The sequence below is a fragment of the Bufo gargarizans genome, chromosome 3 (genome assembly GCF_014858855.1).
Source record: "Bufo gargarizans isolate SCDJY-AF-19 chromosome 3, ASM1485885v1, whole genome shotgun sequence".
In the NCBI taxonomy this organism is placed as follows: Eukaryota; Metazoa; Chordata; class Amphibia; order Anura; family Bufonidae; genus Bufo; species Bufo gargarizans.
In genome coordinates this window covers 299,583,169-299,605,368 of record NC_058082.1, presented here as the reverse complement: position 1 = coordinate 299,605,368, position 22,200 = coordinate 299,583,169, and the positions used below count along the sequence as shown (strand labels likewise).

General features: G+C 39.8%; 1 protein-coding gene across 7 annotated transcripts in view; it reads right to left on the bottom strand.

Moving 5' to 3' along the window:
• The window catches only part of COL16A1 (collagen type XVI alpha 1 chain), a 226,071-nt gene that overhangs the window by 26,805 nt on the left and 177,066 nt on the right, over positions 1 to 22,200 (bottom strand). For 3 of the 7 annotated variants that reach the window (XM_044286553.1, XM_044286551.1, XM_044286552.1), the window contains exons 38-54: positions 21,478 to 21,531; positions 21,043 to 21,069; positions 20,273 to 20,314; positions 19,779 to 19,820; positions 16,946 to 16,999; positions 12,891 to 12,944; positions 12,614 to 12,652; positions 12,332 to 12,439; positions 10,084 to 10,110; positions 9,904 to 9,975; positions 9,781 to 9,825; positions 9,030 to 9,074; positions 4,724 to 4,777; positions 2,241 to 2,294; positions 1,950 to 2,003; positions 1,076 to 1,120; positions 939 to 992 (exon numbers count right to left, since the gene is read on the bottom strand). In XM_044286553.1, the coding sequence (XP_044142488.1) occupies positions 939 to 992; positions 1,076 to 1,120; positions 1,950 to 2,003; positions 2,241 to 2,294; positions 4,724 to 4,777; positions 9,030 to 9,074; positions 9,781 to 9,825; positions 9,904 to 9,975; positions 10,084 to 10,110; positions 12,332 to 12,439; positions 12,614 to 12,652; positions 12,891 to 12,944; positions 16,946 to 16,999; positions 19,779 to 19,820; positions 20,273 to 20,314; positions 21,043 to 21,069; positions 21,478 to 21,531 (870 nt within the window). The remainder of the gene's footprint in view (positions 1 to 938; positions 993 to 1,075; positions 1,121 to 1,949; positions 2,004 to 2,240; positions 2,295 to 4,723; positions 4,778 to 9,029; positions 9,075 to 9,780; positions 9,826 to 9,903; positions 9,976 to 10,083; positions 10,111 to 12,331; positions 12,440 to 12,613; positions 12,653 to 12,890; positions 12,945 to 16,945; positions 17,000 to 19,778; positions 19,821 to 20,272; positions 20,315 to 21,042; positions 21,070 to 21,477; positions 21,532 to 22,200) is intronic. The other 4 variants (XM_044286554.1, XM_044286557.1, XM_044286555.1 and 1 more) reach the window with 4 other exon arrangements.

Below are 22,200 nucleotides of genomic sequence, written 5' to 3'. Positions count from 1 at the left end.
CGACCGGAACTGGCGCCAAATAGGGAGAAACAGAGTGTGGACCCGGACTGTCAAACAGAAGGAGAAGCAGGCTGAGTAAGTAGTGTGCCCATGCCCACTAGGAGAAGCAGGACAGCGGTGGGCAAAGGATGCCAGTGACACAGGTATAAAGCTCTAATCCCAGTTTTTTTTAAACATTGTAGGAAAATGTAACTGTTATGTGAAGAGGAAAATTTGGTCAGAACATGTACTTCAACAGTGTTGAAGATAATGGATATACATGCCAGTTAAGAGATAGCTAAACAATGAGACAACATGAGATAAAGATGGCAGGCACTACTAGAATGTAAGATTTAAAATAAAGATTTAAAGGGGTTTTCCCACAAACACTAGGGACCCCAGTGTTCGCCAGACTCATGGTCTCAGAGTTGCAGCTGTGCGCATATGTAACCACCACTTATATGGGACTGAAGAAACTAGAAGCAAGCACTTTCTTCATCAATCCAATAGAATTGAATTGGACGGTGGCCATTGCATGTGGTTTACTGCTCTATTCACATAGGAATTTAGAGACCTCCATTCTCATGATCACAGAGGTTGGAACCCCCATGGATCATATTCTTATGGGATAAGTGTCTCTCCTCACTGCTGAAGATAGAAATGGACAAATAAAGTTTATATTAAAGCCATCTTCATTTTCATCTTCAACAGTGGGGAGAGACTCAACTAACCCTTCTAACTCCTCGTTTTAGAAATGGGCAGAGGTCTCAACTCTCAAACCCCATCCAACAAAACATTAATATGTCTCTGTGATCTATCAAATGTTTTTGTCAAATATAGTTACTCTTTAAATAAACATTGAGATCACATTATGTCTATCTTAGCACACAATAGTGCAACATATCCAGTACAAAAAAAGACAATAGAGGGGCAAACCATTCAATGTAGCAGCTACTTACCTGATCACCTTTCTCTCCAGAGTTTCCTGAGAGTCCTCTTTCTCCTCTTGGTCCCTGAACAAGTATATTACAGTCCTGTCACATATTTGATTATTATTTGCAAGCACATGAAAATAAAATTAGAATTAAGATCTTACCGCTGGTCCAGCAGGCCCAGGAATGCCAGGAATACCAGGAGGACCCTTATGTTTTAAAAAGGAAAAAAAATTATAAAGATGTAATATTTTTTAAAATGCTTGGAAAATATTCCTAAAAGAATATACAGAAATTTAATAAGAAATAGAGATGAGCAAATCCACTCTAAACGGACCAAATTCATGACAAATTTTCTCAAAGCTTGGGTTTCCAGTGAACCCGATTTTTGGAGGATTTGTCCCGCATAAATCTCACAAAATCGCAACCACCATTTTACAGGCCAGAAGATAAAGATAAAGAAGTGATAAAGGCAACTTCCACCAAAATGGGATCATTTTTGGATCATTTTGTACCCAATTTATTCGGACCAAATTGAACTGCACTCTGTGTGCTGTCCGTATCCTTTGCTCCGTTCCGTGGCCCCGCTAAAAAAATATAACATGTCCTATTCTTGTCCGCGCTTATTATAGGCTGTCCGTGCCGTTCCGCAAATTGCGGAACGCGCACGGACACCATCCGTGTTTTGCAGACCGCAAAACACACCACGGTCGTGTGTATGAGGCCTATCTCTAATAAGAAATCAAGTAAAAGTAGTTACTGAGATACAATGCTCCAGTGCAATGTCTTATTCGTACAAGCATGCACGTGCATAACAACACTTAACTTTTTTTACAGATTTGACAGAGCTCTAACAAAAACTATATTCAGTTGCCATCTGTTATAAAGAGTCTATGAATATAGTCAAATTTACCTCCAGATAATGCACCTAACTTGATTGCATATACTGCCATTTGTGTGTAAAACATCAAGCGAATATTAGGGAGGTCTTGTCTGTAAATTTAAACAAATCTGTACAGCATCATCATAATAACTTACCGATTCTCCTTTTTCTCCTGCTGGTCCAGTGTATCCTCGTTCACCCTTACTACCCTGAAAAGCATAAGTTGGGTGCATTCAGCCATATAACACCACATGAGAATATATTTTTTACCTGATGCACTAAAATCCCAACATAATGTCTTGACTTGACATTTTATCTTGGCACTGTCTAAATGAAAATTATTAGTAGTAATGTTGCATAAAACAAAATATATAACCTTGCAATTTACATATGGATCGAGACATGTTAGGACAAAATGTGACTGTTTTATGGTTTTATCTACTTACAGGAAGTCCTGGCGGGCCCAAACTTCCAGGATATCCAGGAAGACCAGGGGGTCCCTAAATTAATAAAAGAAGCAAACGTAAGCCTCATGCAGATGTCCGTGGAACATGGTCCGTGAGATACCGGACTAGCATCCTCCTGAGTGCAGGAGCGCACAGCGTCATTGGTTGCTATGACGCCGTGCGCTTCGTTCCCCCGCTGCTGTACAGTAATACACTGGTATGATCTATACGAGTGTATTTCTGTACAGCAGTGGCGGCATGAAGCGCATGGCATCATAGCAACCAATGACGCCATACGCTCCTGCACTCAGGAGGATGCCAGTCCGGTTTCTCACAGACCGTGTTCCACGGTCTGCATGAGGCTTTACACAAGTATCTGAGTGTGCCTTAATAAAACAAAAAAGTGTTCCTTATACATTTTATGAGATTTTATGAGAGAAATATAATTTATATTCGTCAATTTTTTGATGGGCTATGAAGTGCTAAGTGATGTATCAGACCCAAAATGCATAAATTATGAGGGAACAGTCACTGTGGGTCCAAACAAGGGGTATCTTTCTGGCAAGTGTTTGTTGTGATTTTACCCCCTCTCCCTCTATCTGTACAGCTTTTCTTTCTCTTCTTCTGTCCAGTTATGCAGCTCTAGAGATTTAAGATATGGTCACACGTTTGGGTTTCCTGATAAAGTTTTGGAAGCCAAAACCAGGAGTGGATTATAAAAGTAAAGAAAGTAATAAAGAGGTATTCCAGAAGTTTGAAACTGATGACCTATCCTCTGAATAGGTCATCAGTATCTGATCGGTGGGGTCTGCTGTTTGAAAGGCACCAGTGCTTACAGTAGCACTGTGGCCTTTTCTCAGCAAACTAAGCACAGCACCGTACATTGTATAGCAGCTGTGTTTAGTATCGCAGCTCAGCTCCATTCACTTCAATGGGATTGAGCTGCACCTAGGCCATGTGACCGATGAACATGACGTCACTTGGCCTAGGGAAGGCTGTGAGAAGGTCGAGACTCTACTATGAGCATCAGTTTCTTCTCAAACAGCTGATTGGCAGGGGACCTGGGTGTCAGACCCCCACCGATCAGATACTGATGACTTATCCAGAGGATAGGTCAGTGTGAAATTCCCAGAAAACCCCTTTAAGCACAGATATGACTTCTCCTTCCGGAATTCACTCCTGGTTTTGACTTCTGCATCTTTGCTCTTTGTAAAGTGAGTTGTATATTTTGCATATAGGCAGCTTTCTATACCACTAGTTGCAGCTTTACTGTAGTTTGTTTTTATTATGTAAACCTCAAATATATTTTTCTGTTCATAGCATTTAAATTCTTAAATGCTATATACACCCTCGGAGGCAAATTTTTGTTTATGATTGCATTTTACTCATTTTTGGCTAAAAATCATATTTTTAATTGGTCTTTATTAGAAATAGTCAGCCATTTTGCCACCAATGGTTAACAGTTTATTTTTTTTGTGTAACTGGTACTTTCACTTTGTGCTGGTAATCGAATAATCCTTATCTCTAAACTACTAAGAGGTCATTAACACTAATTTAAGCCACATTCTTGTCAGTAAGATAAGGATTGAGCTTTGAGGAGTGTTTATAATGTCAGAGAGCAGAGATAAGGAGCCCGTCAGCTCCCCAACTGACTGAAAAGAGAGAAAATCCAGAGGCTGCTACCAAAGCATCTCAGCTATGTACACAAAAAAGGATTACATATTTTTAATAAAGACTAATTGGAAAAATGATTTTTATCTCAAAATAAGTACAATGCAATAATAATAAAAATAGCCCTCAAAGGTGTTCATAGCCTTTAATGTCAAATATAATGTTGACTTTTTTAATCTCTTTGTATGTTTATAAAAAAAATCTAAAGTTAATAAAACTTTTACTGCAAAAAAATATGGGGACACCCCTTGTTAACATAGATAAGCATCATAGTAACTTAAATGGATGATAACAAATGTTACAGATTTTTGGCTTGTTACCTCTATAATGTAAATTATTGATGCTAGTAAAGTACTACTTTGCAATAAAAAAATGATAGGTACATAAAATTAAGTATTTCGATATTTGCAGTATTTAAATAGCAATCATGTAAGGCTTATTCAAGCAGTGCATCCTTTTCAAAATCCAAACAATAAAAATGTTTTATTACTTTAATTAGGTTCAGAGTTTTGGAGACGGTACTTTGCATAAACATAATCATAAATGATCTGGCATGTGAAATGTGAAAAAATGCCAGTATACACATGAAACCCACATCATTACAATCTCAAGACTACAATTTCACCTTTATACTGGTGTGAATACTTTCTTTAGTCGTTTCCCTTTATTTTTAAAAATACTGGCATTTTGGTCAGTATTTGTAAGCCAAAACCAAGAGTGAAACCTACAGAGAAGTTTTGGACTTTCTCTTGGATTTGGCATACAGGTTCTGATACAAAATGCTGACCAAAATCCTGTCAGTAATGTCTTACCTGCTCTCCTTTTTCTCCATAAGGCCCAGGTGGTCCTCTTTCCCCTTGCATACCCTTTAAAAATAAAATAAATATAGTATATATTTATTTCTGATGATTTTTCCTAGAAGTAAACCCCAGATAATACCATTAATCTGGAGCTTATTTCCCAGTGTTTGGAGCAGAATTAAAGTGGTTCTCCGGGCTTTTAATATTGATAACCTATCCTCAGGATAAGTCATCAATATCAGAACGGCTGGAGTCCGGCACCCCCTCCGATCAGCTGTTTGAAGAGGAGGTGCGCGCCGTGCCAGCGCTGCCTCCTCTTGACTATTTACCTACTCGCCGTCGCCTCTGCAGCGGTGAGCAGGTGTAATTACAACTAAGACGTCCCATTCATTTCAATGGGACGGATCGCTCCTATACAAGTGTATGGGAATGATCCGTCCCATTGGAATGAATGGGACGGTTAGGTGTAATCACACCTGCTCACCGCTGCAGATGCGACGGCAAGAAGGTAAACAGTGAAGAGGAGGCAGCGCTGGCACGGCACGCACCTCCTCTTCAAACAGCTGATCGACGGGGATGTCGGGTGTCGGACTCCCGCCATTCTGATATTGATGACCTATCCTGAGGTCATCAATATTAAAAGCCCGGAGGACCACTTTAATACTTACCCATTTTCCATGGTTAGGGGAGGGTACCTTACCTGGAAATTTGATTTTGATATTGACACTTGCTTACAATGACACATGATTTTAATCAAGTGTAGGTGTTCTATATGTCACAATATTTTTTTAAACTTAGAAGAAAACTTTTATAACAATTTGAAGAATGCACCTTCAAGTGGAAGATATTCTGGTATTTGGTACAGCTATGTATTGTCATTTTCATCTTAATAAAAAGTCAAGATTAGCATCAGGCTAATTATTGGTTAAATAGGTGAGAAGTTAGAGATTCAACCAGAGAAGAATATCAGTAACACAAGTGCGGGGTTGTACACTGTACATAACACCAGTTACAGTTACAAAAGGATGGAGGGATATGTATCAGGCTATACTTAATTGGGGTAGATAGCATATTATGTTTTAGAATATTTAAGTCCTGGTGCCCAACAACAGCTGTAAGCTGTTTCAATCAAATATAATATTGGAATGATTCAAATATATTCCTACAGATGCACTTTTGAGTTCTACATGACATATACATGAAAGTCATTGAGTTAGAACTCCTAGAACAGATTAATTAAATATCCATCTGCCAATGGTTTTTAGGCAGGTGTTATCATAGCCCGTTTGCTTGATACAGACCCCGGATATATGGTACAGTAAAAGCTACACCAAAGATGGCACAATGAAGGAATCCCATTCACCAAAAACAGATGCAGAAACAGCTAGGTTAGGTCAACAAACACATGTAGAATTGACTAGGACAATAAGACATTGGGCTCACAGGGACACATAACATGGGAGGACAGGATGGTGCTATAACATTACAGTAGTGACATAATGCTTAGCAAAATGATATATAGGTGGGGTAGGACGTTCATGGGGACATACAATGTACTGTAGATACAGTATGTAGTGGCCGAATCTGGCCCTCATGGTCTACCAGCAGATCTCACATAGGCTACTAGGTACAGTAATACATCTGGGCATTTTCTATTTGTCTAAGAAGCCCATACTCTATAGTGATGTTGAGGACCAAATCTATGGCCATTACAGGATCCTGAATGAAACTTCATACAAATCCATACAAAAAATTGTGGGTAATATGGAAAAACATTACTAAAAAGTAGCAATAGAAAACCTGACACATTGAAAATAGTACACCTCAACATTGAAATTGCAACACCAAGAAGAATAAGCAAAGTTTATGCAAATCGAGGAAGTAGCTGGTGTTGTTAAGATCTGCAGATGATTACATTTTCAAGCACCTGGCTCCAATCTGTCATATGTGGAAAGGGCATAATAGCCAAATTGAAAGCAAAGTTTTATACCCACATGAAACCTCAAAAATCAGATCAAGTTGTGTGGGATGATTGTGCAATGCCTCCTGTTCATCAACATGTCAGTTATCATCACTTGTCGCAAAGTGAGAGGGACAGAACCCTTGAACTGAAAAACCTTGGTTTATCACTCAGGCAGAGCATTATACGCCTTGACTGAGATGTCATCACTGTTCAATGGGGCATCTCCTAGTGTTTGGGAGAACTAACTAACTCACTCGAATGACAGAAAAAGGTCCACAGAGGCGACACTCTGCATGGATAGATCGTCTAATTAGAAGAATGGTGCATAGTGATCCATTCCGTACTGCAAGTGAAATTGGATGTCACATTCCAAGCCTAGGGCTACAAGCATTGTCTACACAAACTATTCTAAGGTTTTTGCATGACATCAGGCTATGAGCCAGACATCCAGCAACAGCTGATCCATTGACCTCATAATCCACTTCAGCAATGAGTCACAGTTTTGTCTTGGACACAGTGATAGCTTGGTCTGGAAACCATATGGTCAGTGCCATTAAGAGGCCTTCACAAAATAACATCATACTGGTCCTACTGCCAGGATTATGGTGTGGGGTGGCATAATTTACAATAGCCAGACCCTGTAGTCTTCATTTTAGATACCATGACATCTCAGCGTTATATTGATTTGGTCATGGAACCAGTGGAACAACCATTTCTTTAAAGTGTCCCATGCATTGTTTTTAACAGGACAACACCAGGTCACATAGTGCTCATGCTACTGTGAGCAGCCTTTGTGTCCTAAATGTAATACGATGGCCTGCAGCATCTCAAGACTTGTCTCCCATCAAGCACATCTTTCTTGATCTTGATGATTTGCATGCCCAGGTGCATTAAGCATTGCAGAACATTTCTCAGAAAACGATTAATAATCACATTAATAGCATGCCAAGGTGTTTGTAAATTTGTGTATTTCTGTGCGTTTTGCTCAGATTCGATACTGAATAAACTGGGATGTTTGGAATATTTTAAGGGTAATTTATGAAAGCTTTTATGCCACCATTGTGGCGTGAAAAGGTTGCTAATTATGGCAAGCCAAATATGCACCATAATTTTACGTTTCTTGACACTTTTCTAAACTGTCAATGAAAAGGGACCGGGCTTTTCAGGAGGGAGTGGGGCTTAGTACAGCCTGACGGATTTAATTTAACTTATTCCAGAAACCGGTATAAGTTATAGCTCAAGTATACTTCAGCCCCTGGCTGGTGTACATTTGAGTTCTTGATGCATGGAGTGCCAGAGATGCAAACAGGCATTTGCCTTTTAATAAACTAGGCGCATCTTATTCCAGCGAAGGGTGATCAAAACTGGCGTATGGGAATACCATCCTTGATAAATTGCCCTCTTTGTTTCCATTTTTTTATCTTTTGCATATCATTAACATATCTTTTGATCCTGTGATTTCCATAATTCCACACATTTTCCTCCCTGGTGTTGCAATGTCAATGTTGAGGAGTGCAAATACGATCTGCAGAAAGCATGTTATAGATCAGAAGTAGCTGAATAGTTTTGATATTTAGATTTGTGGGAAGAGATTCAGTATAACAGTAGAGTATATCTGCTAATAATGGGTGTAGGATTCCAGTGGTCCGTCCTACTAAAGGATCGACAGCCTTCCCTCTATTACTATGTATATAGAGATAGCTGTTAGTCACTTAGTAGGACCTCCCACTGGGCTCCTAATTCCAGAGTTAGGAGATAAATGTTTTGCTGAACCTTTTCCCACAAAACTATAAATCAATCTGCTCAGCTCTTCCTGCACTATAACATGCTGCCTGCAGACTGGACTGCACTTTCATTGTGATGGCTTCTGTTCTGTAGATCCCATCTGAAACCTTCAGTGGAAATCTAAAACTCATCATGAAGTTCAAATTTCTAATACTCCCGATTTATGTAAATGGCTTGGCTAGCTTTTAAAACCACTATGTGTAGACTGTTACACAAAAACATTCTTACATCTCTGATCTACTTATAATACCTTATCCGTTCTTGTATTGTTTCTTGCTATTCAGTTCTTTATCTACACACACCTACTTGTACCTCCAATATAAGCAGACAAAATAGAATGGGAATGTGGCAGTTTGAGAAGATTTTCAGACAAAGATGGTGAATTTTGAAACACAAGGGAAAACGATTGTCTCACAAGTGATAAGACTTTGGGCACATAAGGGATGAAATTTGAAGTCGCATCAAGGGTGGCACAAGAGGTGAGCTTATTGGCACAGCATTGGTGAAGTTATGTGCATTGGGAATTGAGGATAAGCGAGCGAGCAGGTGGGATGAGAGTTATATTCTTACAGGTAGTCCGGGGGAGCCAGGAGAGCCTGGGAAACCTGGGAGCCCCTGAGGGAAAAAATAGGGGTATCACAATCCAAAAGCCACTGTCATTGGAAGGAGGAACAAGAGAACCCTGTTTCCAAGAAAGTGACACAACCTAACCCTCTGAAGAGAGGAGCATCAACACTATTATTAATACTGTTAGCGTTGTTAAATGTTACATTTTGAACTTGATAGCATATTTTCCTAAAGAAATAACCCAGATAACATTATTTAGCAATTTTCATGTATGATTTCATAAGATTTCTCATATTCTCTCAGTTATTCTGTCTGCAAACAACTCACATCAGTGACCCAATGTGATCTGGCATCAATACTAGAGAAACACACTGTCTAATAAAATATTTGCATTATAATCTGCTCAAAATAGTAGAGTCTAGAGAAAATTGAAAATACAATTAAAGGCTTATTGAGGAAATATTCAATCTTGTTTTCCTTTAAAGAGCTCGATGGCTTCTCTTAAGGTGGGAAAAGCAAAATGCTGCACATGAGCTGTGTGGATTAATCTTTACCTGATCTTTTATGAAGTGGAACAGCTGTCAAAAGAAGATGCTTTCGAGGGAGTATGAGGCAACAAACATAAATGTGCATATCTCATGATCTCTCCAATGTTGAACAAGCAGTTCATTCATATTTCTCAATGCTACCACAATAGCATTATATGTGAAAAGTATTTCCATTTGTTGTATGTTGGTAAAATGTGATTACTTACTGGTGGTCCTGGAGGGCCAGGAAATCCTCTTGCACCTGGAGATCCCTGACAGAGACAAATCAAAGAAAGAGATTAAGAAGATTCTACAAATATGTCATCTACAACAAAGTGCCGATTCCTTACCTCTTCACCCTTTACACCAGGTAATCCTGGGTTACCTGGGTGGCCTGTACATCCAGAATCGGGTTCATCTCCCTAAAGTGTGGAATATTTTGAGATTTTTGTGTGGCCTCTGGATTAAATAATATAATGTATGTATGGCACAGGTAGCTGATCAAAAATAGTACTCAGTAAAATTCTTACCACTTCCTCATTCTTCTCCGAAAGGCACTACAAAGTGCAAAAACAAGTATTAGGAAGATTATTTCATAGAAAGGAAACACATATTATAGGGTTAATTTAATTAGTTTACAACCACGGACACTTGTAACACAAAAAGCTCATAACAGCATTGTCTTTAAACATAGAAGGGCATTTATTAAATCTGCTATGGCAGTTTTGTGGCATAAAAATGTTGCAAGTGATGTCCACGTGGAACATTTGGTACATATTTTTGTGACATTTGGTCAAATTGTGCATCATTTGGTGAGCCTCACCAGTTTCAGAAGTGGTATAAAAAGTAGGTTAGGATTTCAGATTAGAACACCTTTAAGTCTCCTTTATGATGTGCGAAAAAGGTTGCATCTCTACATCAAGCAGCCTCCTGGTGTTATTTTACAGACATAGGTGTACACCACATTGCTCTTGCGCCAAATATATTATTACTGTGTTCCATTTCATAAATTTGGTGCACCCTCACAATGAAAAGACAGACTAAAACTGGAGACCAAAACCACCACAAATGATAAATTCCCCCGATAATCTTTAAAGATCCAATGCTTGGTTAGATGGGTACTATACAGAAAATCTGTGTGCTTGTTATTTTTTAGCTTCAAGAGTAGTATTACTGAAATTTAATTAAAAAACCATACCATAGTAATACCACATACAAGCGTCATAGTTTAGACAGAGAGAAGGGACTGAACAGTATATACATTACTATCATTCATTTATTCAAAGTTACATTGCTTGGACAATTGGACAATAGTCATTTGTTGCAACATTAACAAACACCTTTAGAAACAATGTACTAAAGCAACATGGCATATATTACATCTGTTATGCACATATATAGCTGCAATACACAAACACAGCTACAACTCCTTCTGAAATGCCATATAACCCTGTCACACATCCACACCACTTTATCATACAGCCCACTCTTTGTCTTAAAGTCGTACTAACCAATGCCAGTTTATTATTTCTCTGGAATGTGAGGCTGGAAATGTGAGACTAATGCACAGTTCTGCCACTTGAATACATATTTAAAGTAAGGGCACAAAATGCATTTTAAAGGGTATGAGCACAACTGCGCTAGGAATGTTTCTGAAATATTGATTTATGTATCTTGAGAAAATAAAGATCATCATATATTTTGTATGTATATGGGGAGCTCACAACTCTCTGCCAACAGATGTTATCAAGGAGAGAAGGATCAGGAGAAGTGAATTTTGTCTTCTAATCCTTTTCTTTTCCCAAGAGGTAATCCGCCGTCAGAAGTGAATGGCAGTGTCTCTCTCTTTTCTCCCCATTGACAACATATTCACACTCAGCCAAAGTGCATGGCGGAGTTGGGAGAGAGAGCTGATGGTGCACCAATTGGGGCAAGCCTGTCCATGGTGCACTGAAGGCCTTATTTGCATTAAAATTTAAGGAAGCATTTCTCCGGATTTGCAAAAAAAAAAAAGATATGGTTATTTTTCAGGGCACCTACCCTACATAGCCATTTTCACAGTGTCTCATACTGGATGATGTATTGGGACAATGATTAGACATTTTTGTCTAAATTTACATCACCTTTTCGGTTGGCTTACTTTGCAGCGAAAGTTTGAGCCACAATTTTGGCATTTAAGCGTACTCTCTCTCCCTCTCCCTGCTCTCAATACTGTGTGCCTCTGTTTTATACTTTTCCACAATGCTACAAATATTATAGCTGTGATTTTTGTGCAAAAATGAAGCTCACAAGTCTCTTTGATGATCTGGCCAGAACTACAAAGGAAAGCACCCAAACCTACAGTACTCCTCACTGTTGGGTCCTGGCTCCTTCAATCCCTGGCCATGGCTACCTCATTAGGGTCCCAACAGTCAACAGCTGCTTGATGCCTCAGAAGCCAGTGGCTGGTGGCCTGTCCCCCCTATGTCACGTGACTAGTTGACATGACGCAAGAGGGTCAGATCACTGCTGCGGTCAGTCATTGGCTGCAGCAGCGTCAACCTGGATGCTAACAACAAGAAGGCTGGAGTTTGAAGGAGTCGGGACCCAGTGGTGAGGAGCAAATAAGTGTGCTTCCCTTTTCAGGTCTGACCAGAGGGAGAGGATTTGTAAGAAAAACAAACAAAAGGTGGCCAACCTTTTTAAAGTTAAATGCATTCTGGGCATACCTCATAAAATTCCTCTCAATGTCAAGCATCAACAGAAGCAAATCACACAAACCCTCTCACATCTGCATACCCTCTCACAGTCCTCTGCTCCAGGAATCCCAGGTTTGCCTTGTTCTCCTTTTTCTCCTTTCATGGCGATGGGAGTGTTCTGCCCATTGGCACAGTCCCCACAAATATTCTGTATGAAGCAGGGCGATATCAGATAAACTAGATCACCCCTATAAAGTGTCTGGTCCTTTGTTCCAAGGATTTCCCACTAGACACACAAACTTCAAAAACAGGCCACTAAATCAAATTAAACCTTTGTTGTAGTCTCACATTCTTTTTTTGTCTTTCCCTATGATATCCTCACCTTTAGGATATCAATGGTTCTCTCTGCAGCCAGGGCTTCCTATGAAAGAAAAGAAGTCGGTTAGATATTTGTATGGGAGGTCTAAGACACATGGGACACACATAACTGCACAGTCACCCTGCAAAGCAAAATGGCACGATGGCAACACCAGAAAAGTGGAGGGAAGATGTGTACATGTCACAGCTGCCCTACTTCTTCTGTGTGACAGGGGTTAGGGGAACATGTAGAGAGCGTGGCACTGACACACAGCAGAAGCACACCAGCGCTCTATACCTACCAGTTCTCCTGGCAATCCAGGTCGTCCTGGCATACCATTTTGTCCGGGCAAACCCTACAGTCAAGGAAGAAATCTGGGGCTAAAGCATGTGCCATCATCTGCAATGTGTGCCTCCCATACATCCATAACAACGTACTACCAATTCCAAGAACAAAGTGCTAGAAGGACACACAAGGCAGAAATGAAGGGGAACATTGCTGCCCCCATATTTAGGTGACAGGCACTGCATATGTTCTAAAATACTTGCAAATCTCTACTCTGAAAGGAAAAGTATATGCTATGCAGAGATTGAGGAACTGTGTCATTAAGTCCTTGAGTTATACTAGAAAAACCACAAACATGTGTGGTGAGGGCTTGAGCTAGCCATAGACATTAGATAGGTGTCAGCCGAAAGCTCTTTTGGCTTATAGCTGTACATGCCATTCACTCCTTACACATATACTCTTGGAACAGCCAAGTGTGCATGTGTTCTGATTGGGGTGAGGGGAAGAAGCCATTGCCAGACACCGAGGCAGCTTAGTGAGAACGAAATTAACGGGCATGATGAAATGCAACAGCCAGCACCTTCTTTCCTCCATCTGCCATCGGAGAAAGTCAGAATATCACCATACAACTAATATGGTTGGCTGGTCACAGAATAATCAGCAGCTAACAGTACTCTAATGTGTATGGCCAGCTTTACATTGTAACTGTGTACAATTCTTTGGATATTCTGTTGTCCTTAGTGTACACAGTTTGCATATTTTCATATAAAGTGCCACTCAAAGAGGTTCTGCACTTTGTTTAAACTGATGATCTATCCTCTGGATAGATCATCAGCATCTGATCAGCGGGGGTCCGAAACCCGGGACGCCCGCCGATCAGCTGTTTGAGAAGGCAGCGGCGCGGCCTTCTCACTGTTTACCGCAGGCCCATTGACGTCACGACTAGTATCACTGGCCTGGGTGCGGCTAAGCTCCGTTCCCTTGAATGGAGCTTAGCCCCTGCCCAGGCCAGTTTATACAAGTTGTGACGTCACTCGGCCAGCGGTAAACAGTGAGAAGGGACCAGGCGCTGCTGGAGCGCCGCTGCCTTCCCAAACAGCTGATCAGCGGGGTCCCGGGTGTCGGACCCCCGCCGATCAGATGCTGATGATCTATCCAGATGATCGATCATCAGTTAAAACAAAGTGCAGAACCCCTTTAATGTTCTCACTACTTTTACTTAATGGTGTAGCGTAGATGAACAAATACGCTTCATTGTATTCATGTTACGAAGCGAACTGATACCTTTTCTGAAATACACCTCTATGCACATTACAGGTGCATCTCATTAAATTTTAATTTAATTTATTTAAGTAATTCAGTTCAAAAAGTGAAATTCACATGTTATATAAATTAATTATACACAGTGATCTATTTCAAGCTTTTATTTCTTTTAATGTTTATGATTATGCTTTACAGCTAATAAAAACCCATAAGTCAGTATCTCTGAAAATTTGAATATTGTGAAAAATGTCAATATTGTAGACTCATGGTGTCACACTCTGATCAACTAATTAACACGAACACCTGCAGAAGTTTTTTAAGCCTTTAAATGGTCCTCAGACTGGTTCAGTAAGCTACACAATCATGGGAAAGACTACTGACTTGACAGCTGTCCATAAGACAGTCATTGACAAAAGGGTCATTGCTAAAGAAGCTGGCTGTTCAGAGTACTGTATCCAAGCATATTAATGGAAAGTTGAGTGGAAGAAAAAAGTGTGGTAGAAAAAGCTGCACAGGAACTGTGGTCTTCAAAGGATTGTCAAGAAAAGGCCATTCAAGAATTTGGTGGAGAATCACAAGGAGTGAACAGTCGCTGGAGGCAGTGCTTCAAGAGACACCACACACAGATGTATCCAGAACATGGGCTACAACTGTTGCATTCCTTGTGTCAAGCCACTCATGGCCCAGGACAACGTGAGAAGTGTTCTATTTTTAGATGAAAACAAATTTTTCATTTTCCAAATCAAGTTACCAGAGTCTGGAGGAAGAGGCACACAATCCAAGTTGCTTGGGGTCCAAATGTGAAGACACCACAGTCACAGTCCAAAGTTAGCGCAGTTGCCTACCAGGAAATTTTAGAGCACTTCATGTTTCGTTTGCTAACAAGCTTTATGGAGACACTGATTCCACTTTCCAGCAGCACTTGGCACCTGCCACACTGTCAAAACTACCAATACCTGATTAGTGTTGATCACGAATATTCTAATCGCAAATATTTAAAGCAAATATTGGCACTTTGAAAATTCGCGAATATCTAGATTTTTTTTCATCAGTTCCAATGATCCATCACTGCTTCTTGCTTGTGGGCCAATGAGAAGGCTGCAATATCTTTGACTTTCGGATTAGTGTTGATTGAAAATTTTTGCATTGCAAATTTTTTTTATTGAACATTTTTATTATGAATTTTCTGATTGCCGATTTTCACAATCAAGAAAATTATGACTGGAGATCACGAATTATCGAATTTGCGAATTTATGGCGAATATTCACCCAAAAATTCACTAAATATTTTTTTTCATTGGTTTTATATAATATTGTAGTTTTCTAAGATACTAACTTTTGGGTTTTCATAAGCTATAAGCTTGAACTAGATTACTCTGTATGTAATGAATCTACTGTATATAACATATGAGTTTCACTTTTTGAATTTAATTACTGCAGTAAATTAACTTTTTGATGATATTCTAATTTATTGGGATACATCTGTATACTATAATTCATAGCCTCTTTATATAGACAAAACTGTTTTTTTTTTGTGATAATGATAAGAACAGATTAGGGGTATCAAAACTGGTGCAAAGGAAAACTGGCTTAATTCTCTGTGGCAACAAGTGTTGAGCAAATCGGGTTTCAGATTGCTGTATACAAACCCGATTCTTTAAAGAAATTCGTTAAGAATATCGGCACCATCCTACTGTAAAATGTATGGCCTCCGTGGAAGTCTTTCCGAAGTTTCTGCAAATATCGCAAGACTTACTTTGTCTCGCCTCTATTATGTGTCACATTTTTTCTTTGCATAAATTACTCTATAAAAATACTAATCCAAACTCGGCTTTGTGCCTTAATAACTTTGTGTCTCATTTCTTCTTTTTAAAAGAATCGGGTTAGGATACAGCAACCAATGCGATTCCATTTTTCATTTTCCAAAGGACATCTGAAAATTAAAAGGTGGGATCTGATTGATTGCTATGGGCCACTGAGCCAGTATTCCCTTACACCAGTTTTGCTAAATCTCCCCATTATCTTTACACTAGGCACTCACGCCCAAATTCCAAAACCTGTACATTTTGGAGTGACTGCAGCAAACCTCAACATCTCTGTTCCCTCTATGTTACACTGAAAAAGGTCCGGGATGATAAGATTTGTAGTTTTTGTTAGGTAACTCACATTAGAGAGCCTGTGTGACACAGGGAAACCCTGTGGCCACAGGTAAATTTTTAAAAGAGGTTCTTTAAGGTTGACAGCAATCTCTTTGATCCCCCACTATTTTGCCACGGAAAGAAGAATAACTAGTAACAATAGGAATATCTCTGTCATTGAAAAGCACAGGGCTAACCAAAGAACCCCACGACAAACAGTTCTTCTCAGCTACTGGATATTGGAGTTAACTGCAGTCAAAACGTTAATTTTTGGGTTGAATTAGGCTTAAATATAAGCATATGTATGGTGCTAGTGCATTTTTTTTGCCATGCAAACATTATTTTTTCAGATGTATTTGCCTTTATAGGCTAAAATTTAGGAGGATTCTTTGGTAGTTACATCACAGCTCTAGCTTATTCTATAATATCCACCTAAATTAGGCAGTCTAGGCATTCGCTTAAACTCACCTGCAAATGGGCATGCAAAGTCATGCATCCTGGTGATATCTTCTGTATTATATCTATTCAGGACCCTGTGTGTTCAATATCTATTTCATGCTGGCTGGAAAATGTTACTAATCATAGTATCATCATCATAAAATTCCCAGTATGGATTTTGAAGGGGGACTCAGTGCTTTCCCTTCCTTCCTAAATTAAGAATACGGCTCACCTGGTGACCGGGTAATCCAGGAGAACCGGGAGGTCCGGGTGGTCCTGGTGGTCCCTGAAACAAAGCAGATATTTAACAGAAAACATATATGAGTAGACTGCAGACATCTGTGGATTGATATACAAAAACAGATCAAGCACATTGGAGATGTCCAGATTCCCCTACAATGCATTGTTCTCAAAGTCTTTAGTACCCTACAAATTCGTAGCAATTTTGTTTAGTCATGAAATGAGATCTACATTGCATGTTGGTCAGTAAATGGAGATCAAAGCTGCTGAGATGTGAATTCTAGTGTAATCGCTTCTGTAAAGTAACAAACCATTTTTTGCACTAAATGAAGGGCAGTATGGACAGTTTTGTAGGAGGTGCAGGCATGGCTTGAGCGACGAATGCTGTAATATAGAGCAATGGCAATTTATCTTATTTATCTTATTTTTTTAAATGAGCCATGAAATCTATTACACAAATAACTAAGTGCCCCAATGACTGCATTGGTGGCTACTGGAAAGATATCATTAGAATTATATATACAGGTAAAACTAGAAAAATTAGAATATCGTGCAAAATTTCATTTATTTCAGTAATGCAACTTAAAAGGTGAAACTAATATATGAGATAGACTCATTACATGCAAAGTAAGATATTTCAAGCCTTTATTTGTTATAATTTGGATGATTATGGCTCAGCTTATGAAACCCCAAATTCACAATCTCAGAAAATTAGAATATTACATGAAATCAATAAAAAAAAGGATGTTAAATAGAAAAATGTAGGACCTCTGAAAAGTATAATCATGCATATGTACTCAGTGATTGGTTTGGGCCCCTTTTGCATCAATTACTGCCTCAATGTGGTGTGACATGGATGCTATCAGCCTATGGCACTGCTGAGGTGTTATGGAAGACCAGGATGCTTCAATAGCGGCCTTCAGCTCTTCTGCATTGTTCAGTCTCATGTCTCTCATCTTTCTCTTGCCAATGCCCCATAGATACTCTATGGGGTTCAGGTCAGGTGAGTTTGCTGGCCAATCAAACACAGTAATCCCATGGTCATTGAACCAGGTTTTGGTACTTTTGGCAGTGTGGGCAGATGCCAAGTCCTGCTGGAAAATGAAGTTACCATCTCCATAAAGCTTGTCTGCAGAAGGAACCATGAAGTGCTTCAAAATCTCCTGGTAGAGGGCTGCGTTGACTCTGGACTTAATGAAACACAGTGGATCAACACCAACAGATGACATGGCTCCCCAAATCAACACAGACTGTGGAAACTTCACACTGGACTTTAGGCATCTTGCATTGTATGCCTCTCCATTCTTCCTCCAGACTCTGGGTCCTTGGTTTTCAAATGAGATGCAAAAGTTTCTCTCATCAGAAAATAGGACCTCGGAGGACCACTGAGCAACAGACCAGTTCTTTTTTTCTTTAGCCCAGGTAAGACACTTCTGACGTTGTTTGTTGTTCAGGAGAGGCTTGACAAGAGGAATGCAACATTTGAAGCCCATGTCCAGGATCCGTCTGTGTGTGATGGCTCTAGATGCACTAACTCCAGCCTCAGTCCACTCCTTGTGAAAGTCTCCAACACTTTTGAATGGCCTTTACCTGACAATCCTCTCCAGGCTGCGGTCATCCCTGCTGCTTGTGCACCTTTTTCTTCCACACAAGTCCCTTCCACATAACTTTCTATTAATGTGCTTTAATACAGCACTTTGGGAACATCCAACTTCTTTTGCAATTACCTTTTGAGGCTTTCCCTCCTTATGGAGGGTGTCAATGATGGTTTTCTGCACAACTGTCAGTTCAGCAGTCTTTCCCATGATTGTGATTCCTACTGAACCAGACTGAGAGACAATTTAAAGGCTCGGGAACCCTTTGCAGGTGTTATGGATTAATTATCTGACTAGAGTGTGACACTTTGAGCCTAGAATATTGAACCTTTTCACAATATTCTAATTTTCTGAGATTGTGAATTTGGGGTTTTCATAAGCTGTAAGCCATAATCATCCAAATTATGACAAATAAAGGCTTGAAATATGTTTATGTTACCTTTTAAAGGGGTTGTCCAGGTTCAGAGCTGAACCTGGACATATCCCCATTTTCACCCCGGCAGCCCCCCTGACATGAGCATCGGAGCAGTTCATGCTCCGATGCTCTCCTTTGCCCTGCGCTAAATCGCGCAGGGCAAAGGCATTTTTCTGAGTTCCGGTGACATACCGGGCTCTCTATGGGGCTGACAGGCAGCCCGGTGACGTCACCGGCACTGATGGGCGGGATTTGGCTCTGCCCTAGCCAGTAAAACGGCTAGGGCAGAGCTAAAGCCCGCCCCTCAGAGCCGGTGACGTCACCGAACACACTGCTGGGCGGAAGTTACCGCCCGGCCGTGTGTTATTGAAAACACAAGAGCCTGTGCCCTGCGCGATCTAGCGCAGGGCACGGGAGCGTATCGGAGCATGAGATGCTCCGATGCCAGGCTCAGGAGGGCTGCCGGGGTGAAAATAAGGGTATGTCCGGGTTCAGCTCTGAACCCGGACAACCCCTTTAAGTTGCATTACTAAAATAAATAAACTTTTGCATGATAATCCAATTATTATTATTTTTTATTTTTTTTCAAGCATGACAATACAGAATATCCTTCATACTCATAGATGGAACTTTAACTTAATTTCCAAAAAGTTCCTAGATTTAAATAAAAAAAATGTATTAAATACATATGGCTATAGGTTAATGGCTGTTAACAATGATTTTAAAAGTTAAAAAGAACCGGTAACAAAAAAGGAGAACATTAATCAATAAAACACAATTGTGCAACAAAAAAAAAAATGCAAAAGAAAACAGACCTGAATTCCATAACGCCAGAAATCACCATTCTCAGCATTACCCTGGGGGAAAAAACAAACTGGGTCAGGCTGGAAGGGAACTACATGCTTACTCACACATCAGTGAGTCACGGACATGTGCTTTCCGTATTCTCCATGAACAGCACATGGATCCATTGATTCTAACGTGTTTATTCACACATCCAACGGAGACATGCATCACTTTGGTCCATGATGTGGACCAAACACGTCCACTAAAGTCTAAGGGTCTGTTAAAACCACTGATAGAACACGGATGGCATCTGTATTCTGCCAGTTTCAAATGCTCTAGAAAATCCTATTTTCAGCCTAGCAGTAAACGTGGTAAAGGCATGACTCACAGAGCATGACAAACGGACATACGTACCAAAAACTGACCCTTCGCAAATGACAAACTGACAGTCTCGTCAGAGACATCATCACGGACACACACATTTTAATATGTTCTTAGATGTATATTAATAGTGAAAAATTACCATCCATGATCCAGGAGGACACGCACATACTCCCGCTTCCCCCTAAAATTAGACAAACATTTAGCTGTGAAAATCAAATACATGGTCCAGGTGAAATTTGTCTGTGTATGGTTTATGCTTGAGCTATGGCATATCTACAGAGTTATTGATGAACTAAGAGTCAATAAACCAATAATGCAACAGCAATGATCCCATTACACGTAATACATACAGTAAGTACAGCCTTTTATTTTACAAAAACTTCAATATATGCATAAAAGATGTACAATATAGATTTCACAGGTCCTGCACCAACATTTTCTTTGTCAGGACCAGTCCTAACTAGTAGAAAACATCCTATTAAAAGGCACAGCATAACAATAAAGGTGGAGATTGGTCAAAACTGGTGTAAAGAAAAACGTAGTTGCCCATAGCAACCAATCAGATTCTACCTTTCATTTTCCAGAGGAGTTCTGAAGAATGAAAGGTGGAATCTGATCGGTTCCCAAGGGCAATTACACCAGTTTCAATACATTTCCCAGATAGTACTAGCAATACTAGCCTCTTTTCACACTATATCGTGGCTTCCTCTAATAATAGGGCATGCCAGTTATGTCTAATTGTTTTTTTAAATGGGTACTGGAGAATATTGATGGACACTAATGACTTCAATGTGTTCTGTCAGGGTTCTAGTATAATTTATGGCAAAAATACCAGAAACCTCAATAACACCAATGTAAATGGAGCCGTATTTCTTCTCTCCGCGTGATTATAAATAAAAATGGACTTACTTTTTCACCTCTGTCTCCCTTGTCACCCTAGAAAGGAAAAAAATTAGAAGTAATTTATATGATAAACTATAAAAAGCATAATGAGAATGTGATGATACCCCAAAGATGAATCTACATTTTTATTCAGCGTTTTTGTGTTAATAGTATGACCCTTTGAATGGTATGGCTAACTGTATCGTAGCAGCACTTTTACAAGTACAAGGTTGCATTGTAGAAGAAGAACCATGGGACTGTTCATTGAGAAGAACAACAATCTAAAGCTGTTTGTTCTGCACAATTAGTAATGTAACATCACATAAAGGCCGAAGAGTTTTTCTGAGAGCATCCATGGTCTAGGTTCTAGGAGGTCAGTCCTTATGCCTACCAGTGGGTCAAGGGTCTTGACAGCAGAAAGAAAAAAAAAGTTAATGAAAAATCTTTAGGTCTATAACTTACTGTTCTACCATTACTTCCTGGGTATCCTGGTTTGCCTGATGTTCCATCCTGTCCCTGTTGGGTAAAAAACATATTTAACTAATGTTTGTCGCTAGCGCTTCTTTAGCCCAAATATATAAAATATACAAACTTCTCAATCCAAAGAAAATACCATGAGAAAGTAATAGTGAATGTCATTACCTTACATTTTTTTTTTTACATATAGATATTACTTAGCTTAAAAAGGCAAGTTCATAAAGTTCAACTTTTGTCAAGTCAAAAAGTATATTGTTCAGTGTTAGGCTACTTTCACACTCGCGTTTGGTGCAGATCCGTCATGGATCTGCACAGACAGATCGGTTCAGATAATACAATCGTATGCATCCGTTCAGAACGGATCAGTTTGTATTATCTTTAACATACCCATGGCGTCCGTCTTGAACACCATTGAAAGTCAATGGAGTACGGATCCGTTTTCTATTGTGCCAGATTGTGTCAATGAAAACGGACCCGTCCCAATTGACTTACCTTGTGTGCCAGGACGGATCCGCTTGGCTCTGTTTCGTGAGACGGACACCAAAATGCTGTAAGCATCGTTTTGGTGTCCGCCTCCAAAGCAGAATGGAGGCGGAACGGAGGCAAACTGATGCATTCTGAGAGGATCCTTTTCCATTCAGAATGCATTAGGGCAAAAGTGCCCTGAACGGATCTCACAAACGGAAAGCCAAAACGCCAGTGTGAAAG